Genomic DNA, 26,162 nt, shown 5'->3' on the forward strand with positions numbered 1-26,162 from the left:
TAAAATTTTACTTGCTATAGCATGTCACAAATACTTGAGTAACCGTGATAAACTACCCCTTCTGGGAAGAATAGTAGTTTAAACAAATTAACAAAGATTAGAACTAGTCCACTTAATTCAGATTTTTCAGATACAGAGGGTAAGATCAAGTGCTCATAGAAGCTTTAGGCGTCCAAGTAATGGACAAGCAACCCTGATAAAATTCCCTGTAGTTATTTCAAACATTAGAGACATAAACAGTAAAACCCCTATTCAGCACCAATATTATACCAGGAAAACAGAACGTTGTGAAATTCACTTTCCCTCGAATTCTTTTCCTTTCTTACTGCAAGGACCCAACTCTGAAACCCTGAGCTTTTACCTAGATTACTCTGACAGCCTCCAAAATTGTCTTCCAGTTTCCAAGTCCTCTCTCCCAACTGACACCATGAAAATAGTCCTGAAATCGTCACAATCCTGCTCAAAATCTGCAAATGGCTTCCTAGAGTCCTTCGATGAGATCCCAGTTTATTTCTACACTCTTCCCCCATGCCCTCCACAGATACGGCCCCAGTCACACCAGAACACCGCAATCTTAAGAACTCACCTTGTACTGACTTCCCTTTGCCTCTACCTAAAAACCATCTTTCTAAACATTTCCCAAGACACATCTCCCAAAACCTTCTCCCAACTCCTCCACACTATGAAATTGCCCTGTATGTGCTTCCATCACTAGGCACACTGGACTGTGATTTACATTCATGAACCCACCTCACCTGGTTCAGGAGTGCCTTAGGCACGTTCGTATTCCTAGCACTTGGCACACAGTAAACACTGATTTGGATCCAATTTAATGTAAACTGAAATCCTACGCAGCGTCGGAGAATGGTTTCAAGTGAAGAATCTCAGGGCTTTAAATATGATCTATGTGCTGATGACACCCAAATTTACAGCTCCAGCCACAAATCTCCCCTGAAAGTACAAACTAATAGCTAACAGCCTATTCAGCATCTCTACTTGACGCACGCATATTCCAACTCCTGGTCATCTTTCCAAATCTGCTACATCCACATCCTTCTACTTGTTTGGCAAACAACCTCTAAGTTATCGTCGTCTCCTCTCTACCTCACTCCCCATCTCCTATTCTTCAGCAAACTGTTTTGGTCCTACTCTACCTTCAGAATATATCTAGAATCCAGTTACTTCTCATCACCTTCTGAGCTCCACCCTGGGCCAAGTCCCTAATACCTCGCACCTGGAGAACTGCAATAACTTCCTAACTGGTCTCCTTTCAGTCAATTCTCATCAGTAGCCACATTAATCCTTTTAAAACATAAATCAAATCACACCGCTCCCCTGCACTACCTATATCAAAGTCCCATCATCCACAAGGCCCTAACAGGACTGCTCTCTTCCTCGGTTTTCTACAATTCCACCCCAAGCTCAGTCCTCTCTGGCCACACTGGCTACCATCTGATCTGCAGCTTCTGCATCCAGACCTCTGCCTGTATCCATATTCCCCCAGATGCATCCTCGGCTGATCCCTCACCTCCCTGAATTCTTTGCTCGAACGTCACCTTTCCTAACGACTATACTGACATTTAAAACTGTACGCCCTATCATTCTTCTCTGCCATCTCCCTCCACAGCACTCACTGCCTTCCAATACACACTGCTTCATTTGTTTATCGTCTGTCTTCCCGCACCATAGGATAAGCTCCATAACGATCGGGATTTTCGTATGTTTGGCTCACTACTATATTCCCAGTTCCTGACACGTGGTTGGAATTCATGCTAAATTGAATGAACAGAGGAGAAAAACATTCTTGTCGGACAAACCGTGAGACAGGAACGAGCGGACTCCAAGAGTGCAGGGCAGAATCCCAAGTGCAGAGAGAGAGAAAGGAGAGAAAAAGAAGACGGAAGAAGGAAAGAAGAAAAAGGGGGGCGCGGAGAGGAGTGACAACCTACCCGCAGGGTTGTGGGACTTCTGATGCAGAGGAAATCTGCCAGGAGACTGTCTCCAGTACCACGATGTCGAAGCCTGGAAATTCCAGGAAGGCTGGCCGTTGATTTGAGGCTGAGAATCGAGGCGGGACTGGATGTCGAAGTGGGGCTGAGCTCCGGGAAGAATCTGGGCGTCGAAGCCGGGAGGCGCCTGGGTCTCCTTGGGGGGCTGCGCCTCGGAGGAAGGCGCTGACCCTGCGGCGGGAGGCAACGACGAAGGCGGTGGTGGCGGCGGCAACATCGCCCAGAGCATCCAATTGCCCGGCAGCGGGGCAGTGTCGCTCGGAAGCCCCAACCTGGGGGTCGGCTCGGGGGCCGAAAACCAGCGGGTGGGCGTCACGAAATCGCTAGCCGGCTCTGCCATGCCACCCGCCCGGAAGAGAACGCAGCGTGCGCGTGGGAACCGGCCTTACGCGTCACTTCCGTTACGCGGCTCAGCCAACCACAGGCCGACACGTCATTGGTCGGCGCCGGAAAATCTTTCTGCGTTTGCGACGGATCGCTGGCTGCCTTGGAGGTAGGTTTGACTCGGCGGTGGTAGGTTTGTGTGCGTGACCAGCGATCGCCCCCGCGCATGGCGAGGGATCTAATCGGGCCGGCACTGCCGCCGGGCTTCAAAGCCCTGGGGACAGCGGACGACAAGGAGCGGGACCCCAGCCCCGGTAAGCTGCCGCGCGTCCCCTGCTTGCCAGGCCTCCCCGGCCGCCCTTCTCCTGCCCGGCCTCGCTCTCTAAGGCCTGGGAGGACGGAGGAGTGGGGAGTGGGCGCAGGCAACGCAAGCTGACCTTCCTTCCCAAGCCGTAGCAGTGGGGAGAAGGCCTCAGAAGCGAGTCTTAGCCTGACAATCGTTATAATGATGAGGTGTTCCTATTTAGCGCTAAGTGGCCTGGACGCTGTGCCAAACTGTCGCTACGCATTCACTCGTTTAATCCTCCTGGCAACTGTATAAGATAGAGGTTGTGATTGCTGTCCCCGACAGAAGGTCCAAATCTATACAAAAGTTTTACAAGGGTTTAGTTGAGCCAAATTTTCACATGCCCAGAAGCGAGATCTCAGCGAATTGAGAAAATGTTCTGGAGAATGGCAGTTTTGCAGTTCCTTTTGTGTTTAGAGTTGCAGGAGAAAACCTAAGGAAGGTACATGAAATTCTCTTAAATTAGAGAGGCGGGAGAAGGCAAAGCGGGGCAATCTCTAGGAGAGAGTAAAAACAAAATGAAGAAATACATACTTCTGTTACATTGGATACAGGATGGTTAGTTAACATTTACAGTACAGAGATGGTATGTGGGGAACAAGGTAACAATGAGAGGTCTGTGGTCTTGTGCTCTGGTGCCTGCGGTTGGGCCTTTGAGGGGTCTAGTAAAGAAAATTGCTCTGTTCAAAGGTGTGTTATCCTAGATGCATGAGAACAATGAACAGGACTCACTTAAGGTAAAGATTGGCCTTTGCTAAGGAAGCTGTAGGCTTGGGATGTGGCTACCCACTATGACCTGCCGGGTTAGGAATTTGTGATCACACCATCCTGTGTGGCTACTTTTGGTCACTAAGCTTGTCAGGCCTGCCATGTGACCCTCCCTGAGCTTGTCAGGTATATTACATAGCCCCTTTTTGGTTCACATTTCCATGTGACAGTGAGGGACACTGAGGTCCGGGCTGTGGCCCAGATCATACACCTAGTAAGTGGTAGAGCCCAAATTAGAACAAAGCCGGCCCTTTTACCCTCTGCGTCATACCACCTTTCCACGTCCAGCGCCCCTGGCTCTGGGAGAAGATGCTTTGCTCCCTAGCCCCCGACCTGCCATCTTAGCCTCTCTAGTCTGTCACTGTATCAGATACACACAGCCCAGTGCTCAGATTTTCCAAGTTTCTGTGCAGTTTATCGATTCTCTAAGCTCCTTCTGGCTTCACTCTGCACTTCTTGCCATATGTGACAAACTCCTACTCCATCCTTAAAGGCCAAACTTAAATGTCACCTCAGTGAAGCCTTCCGGACTCTCCCAAGCATTGTCACTCCCTCCTCTTTACCCACAGTTTTTTTTTCTATTTAATTACATCACATACTTTTATATATTTTCTAAAGATGCACACGATAGGCCAAACAGTGACCCTAAGCCAACAAAAAAAGGGTAAATAACTTTAAGAATATTTTGGTTAAGAAGAAAATATAGTATTTTCGAAAGCTGTGGCCTTCATATGTCATCGCATCGGGAGGCTCACAATACCTGAATGTCTCAAAAGTGAGTTTCAAACCGAGCTCTGAAAGGTGAATACAGTTATTGAGCCTAAGGGGTGAGAGGGAGCTCTGAGACTGAGGGAACGACTTATATGTAGACTTCGGGGTGAGGCGGAACATGGTGGGGTCCAGGAACAGAGAAGATCCGTAACAAACAGAAAGCAGGAGGGCACGTGAGATAGTACCGCTGCCTGAAGGCCCACATTCCAGCAGGAAGGCAAATACACGGGACCTCAACGACAAGGTTAAGGACGTGGTGGATTTTCAGAGCGGCACACAGCAGCGTGCTCCTGCACACCCCCATCTAGTCACCAGTCCCTCCAAGAGTAACTGCTTTCACGATATCTAACAGTGTTGATCATTTGAGCCTGGTTTTATACTTTCATAAATGGAACCATACAGCATGTATTTTTCTGTGTATAAAGCAATGTTAAGAGCCTTGAAAAAAGGTCTGACATTAGATTTGCATGATCAGAAGACTTCTTTGATCGACCTGTGGAGAATATACTGGCGACGGGTTGGAGAAAGGACTGTAGTCGATGCAGGGAGTTCGGTGAGCAGGAGTTGCAGTAACGAAAGTTGACGGTAACCTAGACCAAGGTGGCGACGGCGGAGGTGGGTGTAGTCATTATCTGTTGGTGCGACAGATTACCCCAGACCTTGGCAGCTTTACTCGACACACATTTCTCACACAGTCTCTGAGTCAGGCATCTGGGAGCAGGTGAGCTGGTGGCTCCAGCTACAGGTCTCTCACGAGGTTATAGACAAAGCGCCATCCTGGGCCGCAGTCATCTAAGGGTTTCACTGCGACTGCAGGAACTTTTTCCGGGTGGCTCACTCACACGCCTGGCAAGTTAGCGCCACCGCTGGCAGGAGGCCTTGATTCTTCCTGCGTAGGCCTCTGAGTGTGTGTGGGGGGCGGGGGATCCTTGAGTGCCCTCCTAGCGCGGCAGCTGGATGCCCCCAGAGCGAGCAATCCAAGAAAGTAGAAAGTGGAAGCCACCGTGTCTTCTGTGACCTCACCGCTAAAGTCATGCACCATCATTTCCTCGGTATCCTATTGGTTATCTAAGTTGTTCCTATACAGTATCGGAGGAACTAAATAAAGGCCATGGGTGCCAGGAGGCTAAGAGGCATTGGGAGCCGTCCTGAGGCCGGGGACCCCCGAGTCTCGGGGAGACTCGGAAGACTGGAGCATGTGCGTGGTGCGGTCAGCGGTGCGTGGTGGTGCGTGGATGTCGGGAAAGGATGTGGAGGGAGAGAGGGGTGTCCGTGTTGACTTCCATGTTTCTGGGGAAACAGCCGGGTGGACGGTGACAGCGTTATTGAAACAGCTGGAGGACGGTTAGATTGGGGTAAAAGTAATGGGTAGAGTTATGGACATACTTAGTGTGACATGCTTGGGTGACGTCGTCCAGAGATAATGCAGGAAGGCAGGTAGATAGATGTGCGCTTAATAAGAGTGCTGGGCTGGACATCGAAGTATGGTTATCTATAGGTGATAAGTAAAGCCAGGGGTGTATACGTAATCGCTTAGGAAGATAATAGGGTTAAAAAAGAAAGGGGCCCAGGACTGAGCTTTGAGAATCTTTAACAGTTAAAGGTTTAGTAGAAGATGAACTGGTTAAGGAGATGAGTCGCCCAAAGATGGGACAAAAACAAGGGAGCGTAGTGTCTCAGAAGCCAAAGGAAGAGAAAGTGTTCGGGGAGTAAGCAGTAGTCAGATGTGGTTAAGGAATCAGGTAAGATAAAGGCTGAAACGTTCCATTCGATTTAGAAGCAAGGAAATACTGTTCTTGTATGAAGTCAGTACTTATCCAGCATCCTTATGTAGTGATTCCCAATCAGCATCCATATCAGAATCTTCGAGAAGGGATATGGAATTTTTCTAAAATCCTTCCATGTCTCACATAGGCCCCCTCCTTCTGTTCTCTCTCCTTTCAGGATTTTAATGTACACACATCCTGCAAATCGAGAGACAAGGAGTGAACCTCACAGGGCTGGACTGTCTCAGTTTTAGCACTAAAAACTCCACACCCCGGGAAGCCCTTTAGTCCCAGGCAAATCAGCACATTTGGTCGCCCCATTTCTATCTTCCGTAGCAAGGTACCTCAGATTTGAACGTGCACCCAAATCACCTGGAGAGCTTGTTAAAATGCGGGCTTTGATTCAGAGGCTTGAGTGAGGCCCGGGTGAGGCCCAGGTGAGGCCCGGGCTTCAGCATTCGTAGCCAGCTCCGGATGCCACTGCCGCTGGTCCTGCTAGTGGCAGACAGCGCTGAGGGGTGCCAGTGCACTTCGCTCTCTCCATGCCGGATTGTGATTTCCAGTTGGCCGATTTTCCCCATGGAACCGTGAGTTCCCTGAGGAAAGGGACCGTGTCCGAGGCCTGGAATTTCAGGCACCAGCTCCACTCTGTAGATTCCTTTTGCAGCAAATTTTTTAAGGTAAAAGTTTGAATTTTTAAGTCAGTTTTTTGTGTATCGAGCACTTGTTCTCCAGTCACACTCCAAGGGGGTGTAGGAAAAACTTTTAGACTAGATCATAGTCCCCAAACTGGCCCTGACTTCTCCCCTGAGCTTTGCCCCGGCGTGCTCCAGTACCACTGGGATTTTCAGTGGGCGTGTTGAACTTAAGATGCGAAAAGGCTCTCAAGTCCCCCCTAAACCTCCTTCCCACCTGGCCTTGGCCACATTTGTGGGAGACTCCTCCTGCGTTCCTTTTTTTGCCCTCACTTCTCACATCCAAATCATCAGCAAGTCTTCTTTGCCCTTCCTTCCGAGTGTGTTGTCAATCAGACCATTTTTTGTCAGCTTCGTGACTCATCCCCTACTCCCGATCCCCTGTCTGTTGTCCACAAGCAGACACTTGGGGTTTTTTAAGGTCATTTAAGTTGCGTCTCTCCGGACTTAAAACCTCTCAGTGACTGCCTGGTGTACTTAAAATCCAAACTCCTTGCCGTAGCCTGTACCAGCATTTATTGAGTGCTTGCTGTATGCCAGGTGCTGTGCTAGGTGCCTTGACTGTGTTAACTGATGTAATCTTCACAACAGCCCGACGAGGTTGGAATGATTTTTAACCTCATTTTATGATCACGATTATAACACAGGAAGGTTAAATAACATCCATGTCACACAGCTGATAAGTGGCTGAAATTCACGCCCAGAGAATCCGGCTCCAGAGCGTAGTCTGACGCCTTATGCCACCCAGCTTCGTCTCGTCGTTTGCTTCCTCTGCTGTCGCCACACGGGCCTTTTTCTTTCTCAAGCATCCAGCTTGTTTTCTCCATGACACTTTTGCGCTAGTTGTTCCTCCTTCTAGAATTTTCTCCCCTCAGACAGTTGCATGGCCACTGTCATCTCATCGTTGAAGTCTCCATACAAATGTTTTCTCCTCAGAGAGGCCTTCCCTGACTGCTGTCTTTAACATTACCCTCCCACATATTCAGTCACCTTTTCAATTCTTTTTTACGTTGTTTCTATAGAAATGTGTACTCAAAAAGTATTTGTCGGATGGGCGGATGGCTGTTGACTCTTTGTTGAATGTTGTAGATATGTAAGCTCTGAAATCAGACTCCCTTGTTTGTATCGCAGCCCCACCGTTTAGTTATGTGAAGTTGAGCAGCTTACTTTCTGTACCTCAGTTTTCTCATCTGTAAGATGGAAATAATAATCCTTCTGCAATACGGTTGTCAGAATTAAATATGTCAACGCGTGTTAATCACATCAGAACTCCAGACGTAATTTTTTTTATTATATTTAGTTTTTGTTAATATCAATGATAAATGAATAGCATACCTCAGAATCTCTTTGGAAAATCATATTTCTAGGCTCTACTGTGCCCTGCTGAGTTCCCCCAGCCAGATGGGTCAGATCGTTGAGGAAATGGCCCAGGACTCTTTTTTTTTTTTTAATATATATATTTTGGCGATTCTAATATACATCCAAGCTTGAGAACTATGGAAGTAGAATTTTAGCATCACTGCACAGGATCAACTTAGACAATTGTGTCTGTGTCATGTTGTCATGCAGTGACATCACGTAATTATAATTTTGCTGAGACATAAAGTGAGAGCAAGTCTCTCTGTTGAGTGAGCCCAGAAGTGATGATTCTTAGCTAGAAACTAGAATGGATAGTTTTGGGTTTTGATACGTTAGAATATGGAATAGCAAATTTGTTGTTTGGTTAGCTCCATTATGTAAATATCACCTACCGTATGTTGTTCGTAAGAAGAATACGTCATGAAACTGTTTTGGCAGTTGGACCAGCTAAAGTTGCAGCCAATGCAAAAATTGCAAGATGTCAGGGAAATTACATGCTCTGGTTTTATTTATAAGTTTGGGTATTAAAGCTTTTGTGAATCTCCCAGTATACTGTGCAAGACATAGTTTCTAACTTCTTGAAGTTGGAAAGACAAAACCACTGTACACAGAACAGGACCAGATGAAATGAAACTCCATAATACACGACAGCCAGCCAGCGCTGTGAATTACAGAGAAGAGAGTGTGAAGTGTCAACAAGGGGGTCTGTGGAGACCGTGTGGCTAGTTATGACGTACACGAGCATTTTCTTTAGTTGCAGGGCCAGCTCTACCCCCGAATTATAAAAGCAGTAGTTCAGAATCACCAGACAGTGACGAGAGCAGTTCTCTGTGTGAAGAACGAGATCAAGAATCTGAAGACAATGACACTGGCCCAACTGCAAGGTCAGTCACTTAGATGATAAACCAGGCTTCAAATCGAGTACACATTGGCTGGAACAGCTAGATAGTAAGGGACATCACATCTGCGTTTGTACAGCTCAGGAAGAAATAATTTCATACGGCATTTCCTTATGTAAAATTCTTTTACAAAGAATTTATTCTAGTGGTACGTAGCTGTGGACCTATGCAGAATTTTGATGAAATTCTTAGAGCTTTTCCTTAAGATATTATTAAAGCAATTAAATATTCTAAATAAACCATAAAATTTATTTTTAGAAATTGTATGTGCGGTGTATGTTTTTTAAGTTTAATGAATGATTTCCCTCTAACCTAGCCTTACCACAGGTCCATGTAAATAAAACGTTGAATCTTTGTGCATTATTGAGTAGCAGGTTTTTTCTGATTCATTTTAAAGATTATGAGACAGAAATAGCAACATAAAACCCTTCCTGAAATGAGATTAAAAGCCAAAGTCGTAAATTTTGCTCAGAAACATCTAGCAAGTAGACTATTAATTGAAACTTCATTGGGTGGAATCTCTAACGCCACAGAATATGTAAAAATTGCTTTATTACTGCTGTAGAGAAGTAACTAATCTAACTATTTTAGGCCAAAAGTAAATTTCCAGAAAAGATAAGTAGAAGTCTTAGTGTGGTGTTCATTTTTTATTTGGCAACATTAATTCATTGTTTCAGTATTTATGTAACTAGTTGAAGTTACAAATTAAAATTAATTGTTAAAAATTATAATTTGTGAAAAAATTTTTGACATGTGCATAAAGTTACACTACTGTGTTTTCAGAAAACAGAGGAGAAATCAAGACGACGATGATGATGATGAAGGGTTCTTTGGACCAGCCCTTCCTCCTGGATTTAAGAAGCAGGATGATTCTCCTCCAAGGTGACAATGTATAATATTTCAGGCCAGTCTTCTAAATATTTCAACTAGTATCTGTTAATTCATTAAAGAGTTGTCTGCAATTGTTTTTTAACTTATGTTTATAAAGCATTTGAAATCCATATAATAAAATAATTATTTAAATACTTTTAAATATCATCGAAATAAAAATAATTATAATAAAAATTCCTATTAAAATAATTGACATGTTTATGACATCTCCATAGTTTATTTAAAAACTACATCTCCTATTCAGTACTCACAAAAGTGTTTGTGGTAGAATATTATCCTTTTCCCTTTGTTTAAACAGATAAGGATGCACACATAGTAAATGATGAACCTGGGGCCTGCAATCCTGGTATTTGAGGTCTAATTCAGACTTTTTCTTAATTATTTATTGATAGAAGAAACAAATCCATATGTCTCACATTAGACAATTTGATGAACTACTCTGAACCTCAAATTTGTCATCTATTAAAAAGGATGACAACATGTACCTTACAGAATTGTGATGATTGAAATTTCATATCTGTACTCGTATTTATGGTGCCTGGCACAGAGTAAGCATATAGTAAATATTGATTCCTGTCTTCTTTTTGGAATTGTAAACTTTTTAAAAGTTGAATATGAAATTGCACACCCAATTGTTTATAATTCATAATACTATATATTAATATGTAAGAACAAGTAAAACAGGCTGTTGTGCATTTTATAGTCAGAGTTTACCCTAATTTTCAGAAATAACAAGGATAGACAATCCGCTGTCTGTTTTAGTATGGCCCCCAAGCTAAGAATGATATTTAAAGGTTTATTTAAAAAACAGACATGCAACAACAGATCCAAATGTGGCCTCGAAGCCTAAAATTTCCTCTCTGGCCCTTTATAGAAAATTTGCCGAGGATATAATATTCCTTTCAAGAAAACAAATTTTGAGACGTAAAGCAGTTTCTTTTTTGAGAATTCTTCTTTGTCAATGATAAAATGTATGTGTGAAATAAACAGGTGTAGCAGATAGAATCAGCAGAACCCTTTTAAACAGCCATAACGTGCCATGGCTGTGTTCCTTTACTGTATTTTAAGATTTTTATGTACCAGTAATTTTGTCCTCACAGATTCCCTGAAGCCAGAGAATTAATTGAGCTGTAATTGCATTTGTAGGTCTGCTAAAAATTGTCTTCAGAAAGAAACGAGGCAGTACTTCCTTATAAGTTATAAAGGATAGCTAATTTGATCTTTCTAACAATGCCAGACTTCCCTGTTTTTCGTATACAAAACTGTTTTGGCTCCGAGAAGTTTTATGAACCAAGACCAGGGGGTCACAAAGTGTCTCGGGTCAGAACCCAGACCTCCGACGCTCAGTGCCGTTTTCCTCTGCCGGGGAGCCTGTCTCTGAGGCTCTAACTGAACACAGTGCAATCGGGAAAATTCATCTTAGCGCTGCACTGTCATCTCGGCTGGTACTATTGGCACAGTGCCATCTCGGGACAAAACACTGGTACGAGAGAAAGGATGAAGAAACTTAAAAGTATGACAGAGAGAGACGATATCTTATTTTTCCTCTACGCAAGTAAGCCTTTCTCTCTTTAAGACCCAGATTTAGGCCGTTCTGCCTTTTGACTGACAGCGGTTCCCTTAGAACGCGGAGTAAGACAGCTTGAAAGCAAGTGAACTTTTCATCGAGTAGACCAGGCTTCCGGCTCCAACTCTACCGTTTTAATGTGTTGTCCTTGAGCATTATTTCGCCCACCTGGAAAGTGGAGTGACTTATACCGGGCAGGGTCATTTTAGTTCCTTAACATGGAAAGGCACACGCGGCGACGTGGTTATTAGCACAGCACCTCTTTCTGTGGGCCTCAGATAAACTGTTGTCATTCCCGTCCACTTCTGTGTCATTGCTGGATTACCAGTGAAGACAGCTTAGATTTTTATACCACTGTGGCACATATAACCATAAATTGCTGGCATCTGTTGTATGGATGTGCCGTGTACGTCCATAGGACTCAATTTATACTGAGTAGTTCTGGCTGTAATTATAATTTTCAGTGGACAGTGAATGTCAAAATGGAAAGCCAAGGCACAAAATAGGAAAACATCTTCATGGGCTTCAGTCCATAATGAGAACTTTTTTAAAAAAAATTATAAGTTTTCTTTAACAGTTTTTTTAGGAAGTGGGAGAAATACTGGTTTAGTGTCTAATCATTGACTAACAAATAGTAAAAATGCAGAAATTAGATTTTTTTAAGCTATTAAGTGGGAAAATACTAGCTTTTAGCATAAAAATAATATGTTAAGTAAAACGCTCATTTTCAAGGTTTGTCATTGTCTGGCTTTTTATTATTTTTGTGAACTTTGAAAACTGCTTTTAAAAGTCAGAGAAAACAATATTGGTACGTTTTATTTTACAGGCCTATCATAGGTCCTGCATTACCACCTGGTTTTATGAAATCTACACAGAAAAGTGACAAAGGCAGAGATGGTCCAGGACAACAAGTATCATCGTGTCTCAGCTCTGAGGTTTGGAAATTTTTTGAGCAAAGGATAAGATGTAACAAACTCAAGACTTTACATAGTAATGACCGCAGTCATTTGACTCGGATGTTATGTCAGGCATAGTCACATTCAGATGAATTTGGGATTGTAGCACAGATAGATGAAATCAAAGGCTTGTCATAGAACCGAGATGCTGTTAGAAAAATAACATGTATTGTTGGTGGAGTATCACCTACTCACGCTTCTGATCCTTGAAAGGAAGCTTAAAAATGCTAGAAAATAGAACATGATGAAAAGTTTGAGAAACCTATGTGATCTGACCCATAACAGAAAAACCTGAGGAATTGTTTAATAATGATCTTTATGTTGAAATTAACGCTCTCTTGCCTGTCTCTGGTACTGTATATAACAAAGGCACTAGTAGATAAGTAATTTTATGAAAAGATAGATTGAATGATTTTGGAGTCAAGTGTGAAGGCTGTTTTCTTGGTAGAGGCCAGGTCTTCAGCAGTAGCTGAGATTTATACAGTGCTTTATCATTGGTAATGCATTTTCCTCATATGTGGATATCATCTTTACCTCCTCCATGGCCTTATGAAGTACGTGTGATCTACTTAACATCTTACAGATGCTAAAACCCAAGGAGATGGGGTAGCTTACCCAGGATCGCAGTTCATACTTATGAAAGCCAAGGCTTAAACCCAGTTCTTAAGACTTCAAAGCACCTGTTCATTCTGTTATTCCGCATAGCTTCCTGTGTCTGTGTCGCCGCTGAGACTTCCACAGCTGTTATTAAAGGACACATAATGCAGTGGTTAATGCAGGTCGTGCATTCAGAGTCATTAATGCATTCTTTCAGCAGTATTTATAAAGCACCTCCAGAGTGTCAGGCATATAGTCACAGAAATGAATCCGTCAACAAGCTCTGTTGTTCCTAACTCCAGAAGACATCCAGGACCCAGCCACTTTTGCTTCCGTCCTGGTCCAAGGCAGCACATACGTCACCACGTTAGTGGTCTCCACGCTTCAACCTTGTTCCTCCGCTCCTGCTTCTCCCCACAGCAGCTGGAGAGGCCTGGGCGAAGGAAGTCAGACCGCGTCACTCACACCCGAAACCATCAGTGGCTCCTCTCTCTGCTTGAAGCCACAGCCCTCCAGGGCCCTCTGCAGGCTGGCCTCTGTTACCACCCTGGTTCTCTCTTACTTCATGTGACCATGTGACCACGCTGCGCCCCTTGCTGAACCTCCTCAGCGACGCCAGGCTCCTGCCCCTGAGCATTTGTACCTGCTCCATCTCTTCATGAGGGTCTTCCCTAGTTGTCTGCCTGGCTCGCCTCCTAGGCCTTCAGCTTTTTGCTGGAGTGTCACCTCGGCGAGGTACTTTCTGACCTCCTAACTTAAAATCGCTAACTGCTCTTCCCTTGACTCCTGTCCCCTTCCCTCCTTCCATGTTTTTCCGTAGCATTTGCCACTTCCTAAGATGCCATATATTTTACTGCTTCCGTTCGTTTTTATTGACTCTCCCCACAAGAATGCGAGTCCACCCAGAGGCTTCCGTATTACCTCCAGTGGACAGTGACAGTATTTGTCGAGTGAGTAAGTCAGGCTCAGCCCCTGCCCTCACCTCACAGCGTGGAGGGGAATACGTCCATCAAACAGATACTTTCTAATATCATGAGTGATTCAGAGATGAGACAAAAACGTAGTGGAGCCGTGACAGGAAAAATCTAAACTAATCTGAAGAAGCGAGGAAAAGTCTTTTTCTCTGAGAAAATGTCTAAACTGAAGATGGACGAGTTGGAGCTAGCTTAGCAAAAAGGGCAGGACAGATTGTTCTAGAGAGTACAGATAACTTATTTGAAGGCAAAAAATGCGGAGAGGAAGAAAGTTAGGGTTAAAGAAATCTAGTATGGTTAGCGTGGAGAAGATGAGAAGAAGGGTTAGAGAGAAAGGGAGGGGCAGGCAGGAGCCACTGACGTGTCGAATCCTGACTGAGCTTAGTTTCATTACCAGTAGCACACAGGTGGTTGTGCAATTGTCGTAAGGGTCAATTAGAACCAGGTATTCCATTTATAATAACTCTCATTATTATTATCATTCTTACCGCCGCCAGTACTGATGCCATGAGAGTAACTTTGAAGAATGTATGCCCAGTGTAAGGAATCCTTTCTGACAAGGTTGTTGAATACAGGAATGCATCACCCCAGGAAGGACTTCGGCAGCGGGGAAGGCTGAGGTCACACGGTCCAGGAGGCCTTCCCTGGAGGAATGCTGGGGGAAATAAGCAACAAAGCTAATACACAGCCAGACTTAAAAGAAAGAAAGGGAAATCCACAGGTGCTAATAGCATTGGGAGAATTCAAAGCCAGAATAGTAAACACGAGTTAGCAGGAGGGCCAGCAGTTTGGAGAGCAGCCATGATCCCTAGAGGGCCCGGCATGGGCCGGAGCTGCAGGCTCCACTCCCTGGGGAGGAGGAGGGTGAGTGGATCCCACCGAACGGAACCCACAGCCTAGAAGCTCTGTGCAGAGGGAGGATTAGCTCGTCTGCAGAGGGAGGATTAGAGACGTAGCCCACTGTCCTCTGGAAAGTGTGCTTCGGTCTTGACCCTTTTCACGCTGTTTGTAACCTATTTTCAAACGATTCGCAAAAAGTGCATGTTGTCTGACTGCCTGCCTCACCGAGGGGCAGGGGCTGGGAGGAAGATAAACGTGGTAAATGTTATCAGTTGAGGAATTTGGGTGAGGATGCGTGGGTGTTGGTTGTACTCGTCTTGGCACTACGTTTTTGAAAATAAAGATATTTAAAGATGTAGCATAATTCAATTTTATTTGAAGTTGGAACTTGTCCTAACTCACCTAGACAGCAGATGGGTAGTTTATGGAAGTCCCTAGGTGGTATCTATCCTACGTTCTCCAGCTTCCTGGAGCACAAGCGGGGGGCGGGGGAGATGGCACCACATGATACCTGTGGAAGGCACTCTTGGTTGTGAACTCTCTGCTTTGTAATTTCTCTTTCAACTTTGTTCAGAAGACACTCCTTTTTCTGTTTTCGTATTTTCCTTTCTCAAGGAGAGGTTTCTCTTGGTTTTTCATTCACAACATGTACCCCCCCATATTAGGATCGACATAGTGACACTAATGTTTAACGTTTGTTGAGCACTTGCCACAAACTAGACACTGCAGAGCACAACAACTGATATTTGTATGACTTGATTATCTTTGCGTAACCTTGTAAACTTAATCCAAACAACGATCCTGAAAGATGTGTCAGCTAGAATGCTTTTAGCTGCAAGTAACAGAATCCAACTCAAAAGAGAACTTCGTCTTAACCTACTTAGCAAATGAGTTGTTTCTGTAATTTCCCGGTTGGCATATAATTTATATTCTCAAAATAAGGAAAATGGTTTCATACATAATAGGTCTAGAGGTAGGGTCATCCCAGGGTTCGTTAGTTCAACAGCTTAATGAGATCACCCAGGGCTCCAGTATGTTCCATCTTCTCTGTCACCCACAGTATGTTCATTCCTCTTACGCTGACCCTTCATTCTGCCCAGAAGCCTGCTGAAGTTCTAAGATCCACGTGCACATGGCAGTGTCCACACAGAAGGAGAAGGGTCCCTGTCCTGTGCCCCTTGCTTAGTGGTCAGAAAACCTTCCTGGGTCCTGTAGGCCTCTTCCCACGTTTCTTTGGCCAAATGGGATCATAAGCGCCTGCCTAAGCCAACCTGTTGGTCAGTAGGAATGAGACCAAAGCGTTTGGCTTAGAAAAATCAAGATTTCCCCCCGGAGTTAGAGCAGGTCCCAGTTTCCGGAGACGAGCTTGGCTCCAGAGAGGACGAACGAAGCAGCGTCCTCTTAGCAGTAGAGCAGTTGCTGGTCGGAGCTGCTGCGGCCCCATCTAGATGCGAAAACGAGGCCTAGGAAGGGTGAATAACAAGCCCGAAGTCGGGGCTAGTACAGCGGTAGATCGAGGCTTTGAAACTCGGTCACTTCTGCCACCCAAACTGTAAACCGGTAGGGTAAGTAATTTCCATTGTATTTCTGGATAAAATAACTCACCTTTTTATTTGGGAAAAAACCTCATCCGGGACACCAAAGTGGTTTAATACCTAGATTGATTTAGGTTTATGACTTCGGTTTCTCATTATCTGTTCAGTGTGCTGGACCTGATATTCTGCCCCTCCCTCCATCCAGCCAATTACTTTGTCTCCCAACATCCTAAGCGATTTTTATTTCTAAAAATCTCAGGCATCATCATACCAAGACATGCTGAACTTTACCTTTATAAAATCATCTCCTGGTAGGTGCAAGTAAAAATACCATTAGCTTATCCCATCATCTTAAACTTCAGTACTGTCCCGCTAGCTGATATCGAGTCTCTTATAGTTTTAAAAGTTCATTATATCTTTTACATCTCATTTACGTCACCAAGTGTTATATTCCTAGGGGGTTATAAATCTGCTTAAGATAATGTGTGTGACATCGAAGGGTTTACTGTTGTGCAGATAAGCTATAGACAGTTGAAGTTAAGTCATTAACAGTTGAAAGGAAGAAAATAGAAGGCCTGCTCTGGTGTAAGTAGAAACAATACTAGCCTCGATCTTAGAATACTTGAGTCTTAGACACTATTTCTATAACCTTGAACAGGGTGTTTAACCTTTTGAAATATTAAGCTAGTTTTCTTGAAAAAGAATACAAATTATAATGACATTTCACGGTTTTGTTACAAGGATCGAATTAAGCATCATGTACCACAGTCCGCAGTTATTGAGAGAGACTGTGTCTGAGTGATATAGAGTAAGCCACAGAATAATACGTAATTATGTAATTACTTGTACCAATAGTAATCACTTCGTAAGAGTTCAGAGAAGAAACAACGGCTAGAAAGTTGCCTTTGAGTGGTTAGCGGGGAAGGTGTAAACAATACAGATGAATTCCTAGAAAAGTAAGAGAAGAAGCTGCCTGTCCGAGCTGGAGGACAAACGTGTTTTATGATTCATCTTCAGGTCTTATTTTTGAGGGCAAGGGCTGCTTTAAACCCTACTGTATATAGCATCTAACCCAGAGTCTTCCATGAAAACCCTTTATTACAATGACTTATTAAGAATAAATTGGATTCAGCTGTTACAGTACTGTTACATCTTTGGGATAAGTGGGGTATTTTGGGGACCAAATGAACTCATTCGGGTTAGTGTTTGTGAGGTACAGCACAGCATTCCTATGTCAGTGGACTGTACTGAGCCTTGGAGACTAACACAGCTTTCAGGAGTGTCTCACTGTGTGCGTCTTACGCCAGAGAGCTTTGGCATGAGCAGATGCTTTCAACTTGTATCCTCTCTGACCAATTGATGATAATTACTACAGTGTCATGTTGAGAAGAATCGTCAAGTCACATCTTTAGCCATCAAGAAGCGATCTGAAATAATTTAATGAGGTCTGCCATGGACATAGGAGGGGTGGGACAATCCACATGCCACGGGTTTGTCACCTCTGTACCGTGCACTTCAAAGACACAGAAAGGGTCCTCGTTACTCAGTGATTAGCCTGCAGTACGGTGTTTGCCTTTTTGTTTTATTGTCTCTAGGCAGTCAATTTCAGTTGAATTTTAGGTGATTTAGGATCATTTTCCGCCTCCCGTACCTCTGATCTTGATTTAAGATAATGCCTTGTTTAAAAAGGAAACAGATAGCAGTGAAGATGAAGACATCGTGGGACCGATGCCCGCAGAAGGACCCGTGAGCTACAGTGTGACGACCGAGTTTGAAAAACGGGCCCAGAGAATGAAAGAAAAACTGACTAAAGGAGATGACGTAAGTTACAAATATACTTTACTCTGAGAAATTTACTGCACTGAAAACCTAAATTTTAAAAATGGACCTTTAAAAAATACGTGTCTGTATGTACGTATCTATGTTTGTACGTATAAAGAAAATTTGGGAGCTGTGTCACCCAGAAGCTATCGAAGGAAAAGACTGGCAAATCTGCCTCCTGAAAAAGTTTTGTATGCAAAAGTCAAAAGAACAATAAATTAGATGAAGGTATTTGTAACACATATGACGACAAAAACATCAATTTTGTTCTGTTGTTTCTTTTAAAGTCTGTTGTTAAACGTTTAATCCTCGATTGAGAAACATATCCACTTACACAGTACTTTACACACACATACACACTCTTTCCAGGCTGCTTTGTTAAAAATTTTTGTTTCCCTGAAAGGATTCATCCAAACCGATCGCAAGGGAGTCGTGGATGACCGAGCTTCCTCCAGAGTTGAAGGACTTTGGTCTTGGGCCCAGGACTTTTAAGAGAAGAGCCGACGACAGATCTGGAGATCGTTCGGTCTGGACAGATACCCCGGCGGACAGGGAAAGGAAAGCTAAGGTGAGGGGTCATTCGTGCGTTTCTGTCGGTGTTGGCTCTGTTTTGAAAAGACATGAAGCAATGTTATTTAAGGGTGCTGTTTTTTAAATTACAGTTCCAAAGGGAAAGTTCAGATTTCCCCTTGAAAGAAAGTGAGGAGGAAGGAAAGCGACAGCAGTTGCTTACTGTTTCCCGAAAAATTCTCTCTCTTAAACCTCGAGAAACCCCGAGACGTGAGTTTATTGACCTCAGTTTACAGGAGAAACTCACGCGTATGAGGTCAATTGTTCCGCACTTACAGTACCCATAAATGACGAATAGTGATTCCTTTCTAGACCTTTCTAGCTCCTGGTCCTTACACAGCATCACACTATCTCCAGGGCAGTGTATCTTTTAAAATATCTTGGAGGAAAAAAAAAAGCCACAGATTACCCTAGATGGTTAAATGATACATAGAGACTCTCAGGTGTACTAAGCTTCCTGTTACTGTTAGGACAGGCAAGGGGCACTGTCATGCACAGCGCTAATAGAGTATGAGCTCACTGGTATGCGGAATCTAATCTCAGAACAGCCAGCTCATGGATGTAGGGAGCAGATTGGCGGTTGCCTGAGGCGTGTGCGGGGGGGTGGGCAGAATGGGTGAAGGGCGTCAAAAGGTACAAATCTCCAGTTATTAACTGATTAAGTTCTAGGGATGTACATCATGGCAACAGTAGTGAATGATACTATATTGCATATTTGAAAGTAGCTAGGATACTAGATCCTGAAAGTTCTCATCACAAGGGGAAGAAAATACGTAATTACGTATGGTGACAGATGTTAGCTAGACTTATTGTGGTGATCATTTTACAATATACACAAATACCGAATCATTACATCGTATACCTGAAACTAATATAATGTTATGTCAGTTATATCTCAATAAAAAAGAAGCACTTTCATGAATACATTAATGTACAAAATACCCAAAGAAGTTTGCATAAAATACATTTTTTTAGATTTTCTTTTCTTGACTCTTTTCTGTTTATTGTGAAATATTCCATTGTAAATTAAACTGAACCAATGTCCCCAGCACTGTTTCTTAAATTTACTCCATCCAAAGGTTTTAATTTCCGTATGTATTCTCATTCAAATCTTAAATACTTGACTAATTGGCGCCTTATGATTATAGCTTTCTCAGTTCTGACTTAAGCAGCTGCACACTTACTCAGTCCCCTGATAACTAGTTCTAGTTTTTTGTTGATTCCTTGCAGTTTTCTACATAGCCAGTTGTGTCATCTGTGAATCATGATAGTTTTATTTCTTCTTTTCCAATCTCTACACATTTTATTTCTTTGTCTTAATTTGTTCCCTCAAGAGTGATTTTCCAAGTTTTGAGAACGTAATACAGAATTTCTTTTTTAAGCCTTATTTTCTCTTCTACATTTCATTATTGTCAGACTCATCTCTGAGTTCGAGCCATAGGTGATACAGGTGATTCTTCTATCGGTTGGATAGAGTTGGAGGTGTTTTTTTTTTCTTTCTTTTTTGCAGGAAAATGTTGAAACACTAACAGATCTCTCAGCAAGTACATTAACATTTTCAGTTCTTTGTAGTGAGAAGAGATTCAATAAGCCTGGCTTAGTTTAGTCTCTAATTACTCAATTTGAGTAAAAATAATAGTTTTTCTTTTTTTTCTTCTTTTAATTATGTAGTTCTGTAATATGTCATCTGTATTCATTCCTCAGGAGACACAAGAAGCAAGGAAGTCATTCAGTAAGAAGGATGAAGAACATATATTGTCAGGAAGGGAAAAGAGATTGGCCGAGCAGGTATCTTCATACAACGTAAGTCAGAGAAGAAAATACATGACCTTTTTTTTTTCCTGTCTTTTAATGCTCTTCATTTTTCTTTTGTTTTTTGTTTGTTTGTTTCTTTCACATGTCTACTCTTTCTCTCAGTCTTTTTCTATACATTTGTCCTGAAAAATATTCAACTCTGTCTTGTACATATGTTTATATAAAATCTTTTTGAGGGCTTTTTAATGCACCTCATGTAATGTTTTCAGTTTGTTTTTGTTTTTATTTTTGTTTTTTTACTTAAGTCATATGTCAGGAATCTAATTCCTAGAGATCAGTAGATCTGATCAGAAAGTAAGAACCTTACTAACTCCTACAGAACCTCAGTTCATACATTTTGAAATTACAAGCAGATCTGGAGTGTGATGTAAAGATTTAAATATGGGAGAAAAAACGTTTTTAAAATAGGGTTCGATCCAAATCTATAAACCAAATAGTCAGTGTTCATTGGGCACGTCATCATTTTGTTCTGCTGTCTCACGCATGCTCTTGGTTTGTGCTGATTTTGATGCGTCGTGCGATGTGCTTTTCATTGTGGTCCATTAGACATTTGTTTCTTCTCTGTCTTGCTCTTGTCTGGGTGTGTAGCATGTAGTTAGTAGAGGATTCGTTTTGGTTGAATTGAATTAGCCTTGATATATGTTTTCTTCGTCGATGTTGTCTTGGATTTGGAAAAGCCTATTGGGGTTTGTAAATAGCCCACCTTAATGTTCACCCTTAATATTTAACTGTTTTGTTTCATTATCATATTCTGTCAGTCAGCTATACAAGCTAAGATTTTTATTTTACTCTTTTGCTTTCCTTAGGAATCAAAAAGATCAGAATCTCTTATGGACATTCATCACAAAAAATTAAAGAATAAGGCTGCCGATGAGAAAAATAAGCCCCAGGAAAGAACACCATTTGACCGTGATAAGGACCTCAAAGTTAATCGGTTTGATGAAGCTCAGAAAAAGGCCCTCATAAAGAAATCTAGAGAACTAAACAGCAGATTTTCACATGGCAAAGGCAGTATGTTTTTATAAGTAAGTATATTTCAGTGAGGTATAATTTCATACTGATAAATTTGAACTTTTCTAAAAATAAATTTTTTCTATAACGTGCAAAACTCTATTTCCTTTTATAATAAAGTAGATTATAAACCTGTAAATCTTTTTATAAGTAATCGGTGATTTTTGAAAATTCAGCCTCTGTAGGCTAAAAAAAGGGTTTACAAGAAAATAGACTTGTCCTCAACCTAACAAGGCATTGCTGTTAAAAATGCTAAAATAAAAGTTCAGTTTTTGAGAAATGGTCAAGGAAAGTGTGATTTAAAAGTCGAGTAACATGCTTTATTAAAGGATGAAGGAGGGGCGTTTGCTGGTAGTCTTTGTGTTAAGCAAGATCACAATTAGAAAACGGTCATTGCTTTGAAAGACTCCCTGTAATTCAGGTTCAGAACCATTACATCATTCATTTATTGCCCAAACTGACAAGGATTCATAATGGTGATTAAGGAATTACATAAAAACTAAGGCAGCTTCTTAAAAGCTTTATGATTTTTTAATTGTACGAAAGTTACATCAATATTAAAATGTGGCTTTAGGGAAATCACAAAGTTGGAATCGTCTTCCAACTCACTGGCTGTTCTTATTCTTACTTAGGAGGATTTCCCTGCGCAGTGAAGAAAAGCCGAAGAATGCCCTTTCACCTGTCTGTCTACCTCTATTCCTTTGTTTTGAGTTTCTTCAGATTAGAGATTACTTTAGTCTCAAAGACCATACAGACTTACCTTGTTCTGTGTGTCCTTTAAAGTCACGTGGAAACAGAAAATCAGTGTTTTTTGTGTAGAATAGAAATTTATGTATCTTTGGCTTCTGGGAAAGTGTGGGCTTTTCTTCAAATAATTATTTTGAGGATTTCCCACCCTCCCCACCCCCCATACCCACACCCTTATTTTTGTGGTGTCTCACAAACACCATCTCAGATCTGGTCAGGATGGTCCGCTGAATGTCAACCACAGCCCGGACCTCAGATATTGCTAACCTGCTATGGAGTACGTGTGTCGGGTCTCAGCAGTTAACCCATGAATTTGAAATTTCTGGGTATTCCCTTTAAACTCCAGCCAGTGAATACGCATTTACTTGAAAATCGAAGGCATGGAGGCATTGACATTTTTTATTAACAGTTTGCTTGTTTAGGCATTCGGGGCATTTTATTTGTTGTTTGGGTTTTTTGTTTTGTTTTTTGTCAGAAAGAGGGATCTCTGTGTTATCTCATGTGCTGAGGGGAAACTGTTTCGTGGTTTTCAACTTTACTATGTGTTTCTAAGGGAGGCCATCTGCGGGGGACAAGAGGTGCCGTGAAGCTGTCAGCAGTGTGACGTCTAAGACTCGGCTCCGTGACCTCAACCAAAGCTCTCTGAGTCTTTAAACTTGCTTTACCCTGGTCTTACTCTACCGATTTATATCAACAGATACTAGCTAATTTATTGGGGACAGATCTTTTATATCAATCACGAATAACCGTTTTTGAAAAAATGAAACTGTAATCATAACCATCCTAATAAGATCATTATAAGTTTGAAATCATGTAAGTACTGCCTCTTCAGATGTTAAATAGAAAGTTCTAAATAGTTAAAGCCTAAAATCAAAATCTGGTAGTTTTATTTTCTCGCAGATTAATACTAATCGTCTGCTAGTTCTGTGTTCTAGTTTTGATGATGCCCAAGGTTTTAATGGGAAAAGTTTCTGATTCCCGGTTCATTTAAGTTTTATGAAAAATCGTATAAACTGTTCAAATAGTGATACAAATTTTTCTCCTTCTAGTCATAGCAGTACAATGATATTTTCCATAACAGGTGTAAACAGCAGCCTACTCAAGGAGCGTTGCTATTAAAAAGATGAATTATTCTCCTAAGAAATTCATGAAAAGGCTCTTGTCTAAGCAGAATTGCACGGTGCTACCTTTTGACTAAAGATGTCATTTTCAGTGAGTGATACTTTTTGAACACAAAACTTTACGCAAGCACATCCATTGCTTTCATTTAATTTTGTTATAATTTTTTCCCCAGTGAAAGGAAGCAATGTTTTCTAGCTCTTCACCCTTCTATAAATCCCTAACATATATCTTTGGGAAATTTGATATTTTTTAAAATACCAATGTCATCTTTGGCTACTTATTTTTGCTTTGCTTTCTTAAGAGGAGAAGGATATTTCTGCATGACTTGCTTTTTCCTCCCTCACCCTCGCCGTGTCCATGAACTTAGCAAAAGGGAGAAAAAGAAAAAAGCCTCTTCTTCTGCTTAATATTTCTGCAAGTTATCCCCTTGCAGCCTCGGATATAATGCTTTCTCGTGCCACCCCGAGGCCAGTTCTAATAGCGTAAGACCAGACCAGAGATTTTTTGCCCATGGAGAGACTAAACCCGTACAAAAACACTGGCAGGACAGGAACCGGAATGGATGGAATGGTGCCCCTTTCACCCGTCTCCTCTTCCAGGCTGCGAAGACCCGAGTAAATCAGGTCTCCTCTTCATCTGGCAGAAAGTCGAGGTTCTTTTCTAATGAGAACTTTTTAATGTCCCGAACTTCTTAGCCAAGTTTTGTAGAACTGTGACCTCTTTCGAAACTTAAAAACAAAGTAAAAGAGCGACTCTAAGTTCAGAAAGCGGAGCGGCCACTTGAACATTTTTTGCCGTTGAAGGCGACATTTAAATTCATTGCACCTGAAATCATGTGACCTTGGCCACTTCTCTAAATCGTCATCTGAGAGAGATTTATACGCTCCAAATTTACCACATTACTGATAAATAAATGCTGGCTTTAGTAAGTGGGGGAATCAGAAGGGGGAACAAAAGGGGAGAGATGGTCGCTAAATCCGTAGGAAGACTGCTTTATCAGACAGATCCTTTTGATATTGGGCAAAACATCGTAAATTCAGCCCTGCTCTCCATAAAAGCCACAATCTTACTAAGAGTGTTAAACCTTATTTGGATGTGGCAACCACTTGACTTTTAGTCGCTTGAACATTTAATGGTTCTTTGAATTAACTGTGTTTTTTTTAGAAGTGAAGTTAAGATTTACAAAGTATTGAGGCTTACATGCTCCAGAAGAGATTAACGGTTATTCTGTAAATGATTTGATCCCAGAATGTTCTGGCACTTTTTGTTTCTTATGTAGGGCATATAATGTTAACGTTATTCATCAGAAATGTGTGGTGATGGGAGGCGGTTTTTAGACTATTTACAAGGACCCTTCTCACTTCTCTTTTCACTGTTTCCATGGTAATGGCGGGGAAAGCTTAGGTGTGTAACTCTGGTGAGTTCTACGCCCAGAGGAAGAGTAAACATGGAGGGAAGTGGCTAGAGATAGTGCCCATGTAACGTCACAGCCGAATCTTCTATTTCAGAATATTAATTTATTTTACTTCGACTTGTGACACCATCGTGTGATTTCAGTGCAGTTACGAAAGGTCATGCATTTTCTATTACAGGAGAGGTATATTTTTTGTGGCTTAAAAAATTAACCGCGACTGTGGCATGTGCAGAATTCAAAAGCGATACACTGCACTTGCAGACTTTTCATTTTGAACTTGACAATTAAAAGACTTTTTAGAAAAGAAGAATTCCCTGAGCTGTCATTTTTTTACGTATAAAATAAAGTTTCATCTCTATCTGAGAAGTTCTGGGCTTTTATATTTGTTTCGTTTTGTTTTAATGTTCTTAGCTTATCTGAAGCAGGCAAGATCAGCAAAGAGAATGTCCGAGAAAGACTTATTCTAACCAACCAGATTGTTCTGGGCCGTTGCGGAAAAAGAAAAAAGAAAAAAGTCTCTCAGCTCAGCCCCCTTGCCAGGTTTTCATTATCCAGCATCACTACAGATTTTAACTATATATTTAGAAATGCGAGGCAGACAAAGCAGAAGTGCCATGAAGGGCCCTGGGGGACAGAGGGGCTGGCGCTGGGCCATGACCAAGCCCCATCCTGCATCCGGCCGGACTGGGTGACAGCTGGTGGCATCCTCTGGATTGGTGGTGAGCCTTTTTTGCCCTTTCCGTACTTCTCAATTTATTTCAGAAAGTGTGTATTTTTCTGTAATTCGGGGGAGTAAATTAACCGTTTTTTTTTACTTCCTAATTTTTTATTATATGAGGCAGAATTAGAAACTTAACTGCTAGGGGGACAGGACTGGGGAAGCGACCAAAAGAGATACTTTACAGTGCAGAAGCTAAGCATCGAAAGATGGGAGTCTGGACTTGTGGATCCAGGCACGAGAACCTTTGCGTTTTCACATCATTTCCCCAGAATAAGCCTTTCTTGGGGAAGTGACGTGTGTTCATTCAGTCAGTGAACGTTCAGTGGATGCCCGGCGTGTCCCAGGTGCTAAGGACACAGGCGAACCTGGCACTCGTAGCCCCGCGTGAGGGCGGCATCCCTGCCCGGTGGCCTCGTGCCCCCTGGGAGAAGACCCAGCAGGACAGCGCGCAGCGAGGCGGCGGCGGCCGGCGCTGGCGACTACACACGGGGATTCAGAGCCACTCCTGAGAGTTCCCGTCACACGGAGGACGTTCGCTGAACCCATCGTCATCATCTCGCGATATGTGCACGTCAAAATGTCATGTTCTCACCTTAAACTTATACCGTGGTGTACGTCAGCGATGTCTCAATAAAACGGGAAAA

At 42.5% G+C, this 26,162-nt stretch overlaps 2 protein-coding genes across 4 annotated transcripts in view; one reads left to right on the top strand and one right to left on the bottom strand.

Moving 5' to 3' along the window:
* NUFIP1 (nuclear FMR1 interacting protein 1) overlaps window positions 1-2,384 on the bottom strand; it is a 30,872-nt gene extending 28,488 nt beyond the window's left edge. The window contains exon 1 of the mRNA XM_039877241.1: window positions 1,950-2,384. Coding sequence (XP_039733175.1) covers window positions 1,950-2,349 — 400 coding nt within the window. The 5' untranslated portion in view covers window positions 2,350-2,384. The remainder of the gene's footprint in view (window positions 1-1,949) is intronic.
* Window positions 2,359-26,162, top strand: GPALPP1 (GPALPP motifs containing 1). 3 transcript variants are annotated; one of them, XM_039877243.1, is made up of 10 exons: window positions 2,509-2,647; window positions 6,163-6,324; window positions 8,793-8,922; window positions 9,721-9,819; window positions 12,222-12,330; window positions 17,987-18,118; window positions 18,522-18,686; window positions 20,393-20,491; window positions 21,310-21,528; window positions 22,147-26,162. In XM_039877243.1, exons 5-9 carry the CDS (start codon window positions 12,256-12,258, stop codon window positions 21,526-21,528), a joined length of 690 nt encoding a protein of 229 aa, XP_039733177.1. In that variant the 5' UTR covers window positions 2,509-2,647; window positions 6,163-6,324; window positions 8,793-8,922; window positions 9,721-9,819; window positions 12,222-12,255; the 3' UTR covers window positions 22,147-26,162. The 3 variants fall into 3 exon arrangements, with proteins under 3 accessions (XP_039733178.1, XP_039733176.1, XP_039733177.1); XM_039877244.1 differs by lacking the exons at window positions 2,509-2,647; window positions 6,163-6,324 and adding an exon at window positions 2,359-2,502; XM_039877242.1 differs by lacking the exon at window positions 6,163-6,324 and having other exon boundaries at window positions 2,460-2,647.

The sequence above is a fragment of the Pteropus medius genome, unplaced genomic scaffold (assembly GCF_902729225.1).
Source record: "Pteropus medius unplaced genomic scaffold, Ma_sr-lr_union100, whole genome shotgun sequence".
In the NCBI taxonomy this organism is placed as follows: domain Eukaryota; kingdom Metazoa; phylum Chordata; class Mammalia; order Chiroptera; family Pteropodidae; genus Pteropus; species Pteropus medius.

Coding starts and splice junctions, on each gene's coding strand:
- GPALPP1 (XM_039877242.1), top strand. CDS start 2,560: ATGGCGAGGGATCTAATCGGGCCGGCACTGCCGCCGGGCTTCAAAGCC. Junction 9,820..12,221: donor CAGGATGATTCTCCTCCAAG/GTGACAATGTAT, acceptor TTTATTTTACAG/GCCTATCATAGGTCCTGCAT. Junction 12,331..17,986: donor CATCGTGTCTCAGCTCTGAG/GTTTGGAAATTT, acceptor TTGTTTAAAAAG/GAAACAGATAGCAGTGAAGA.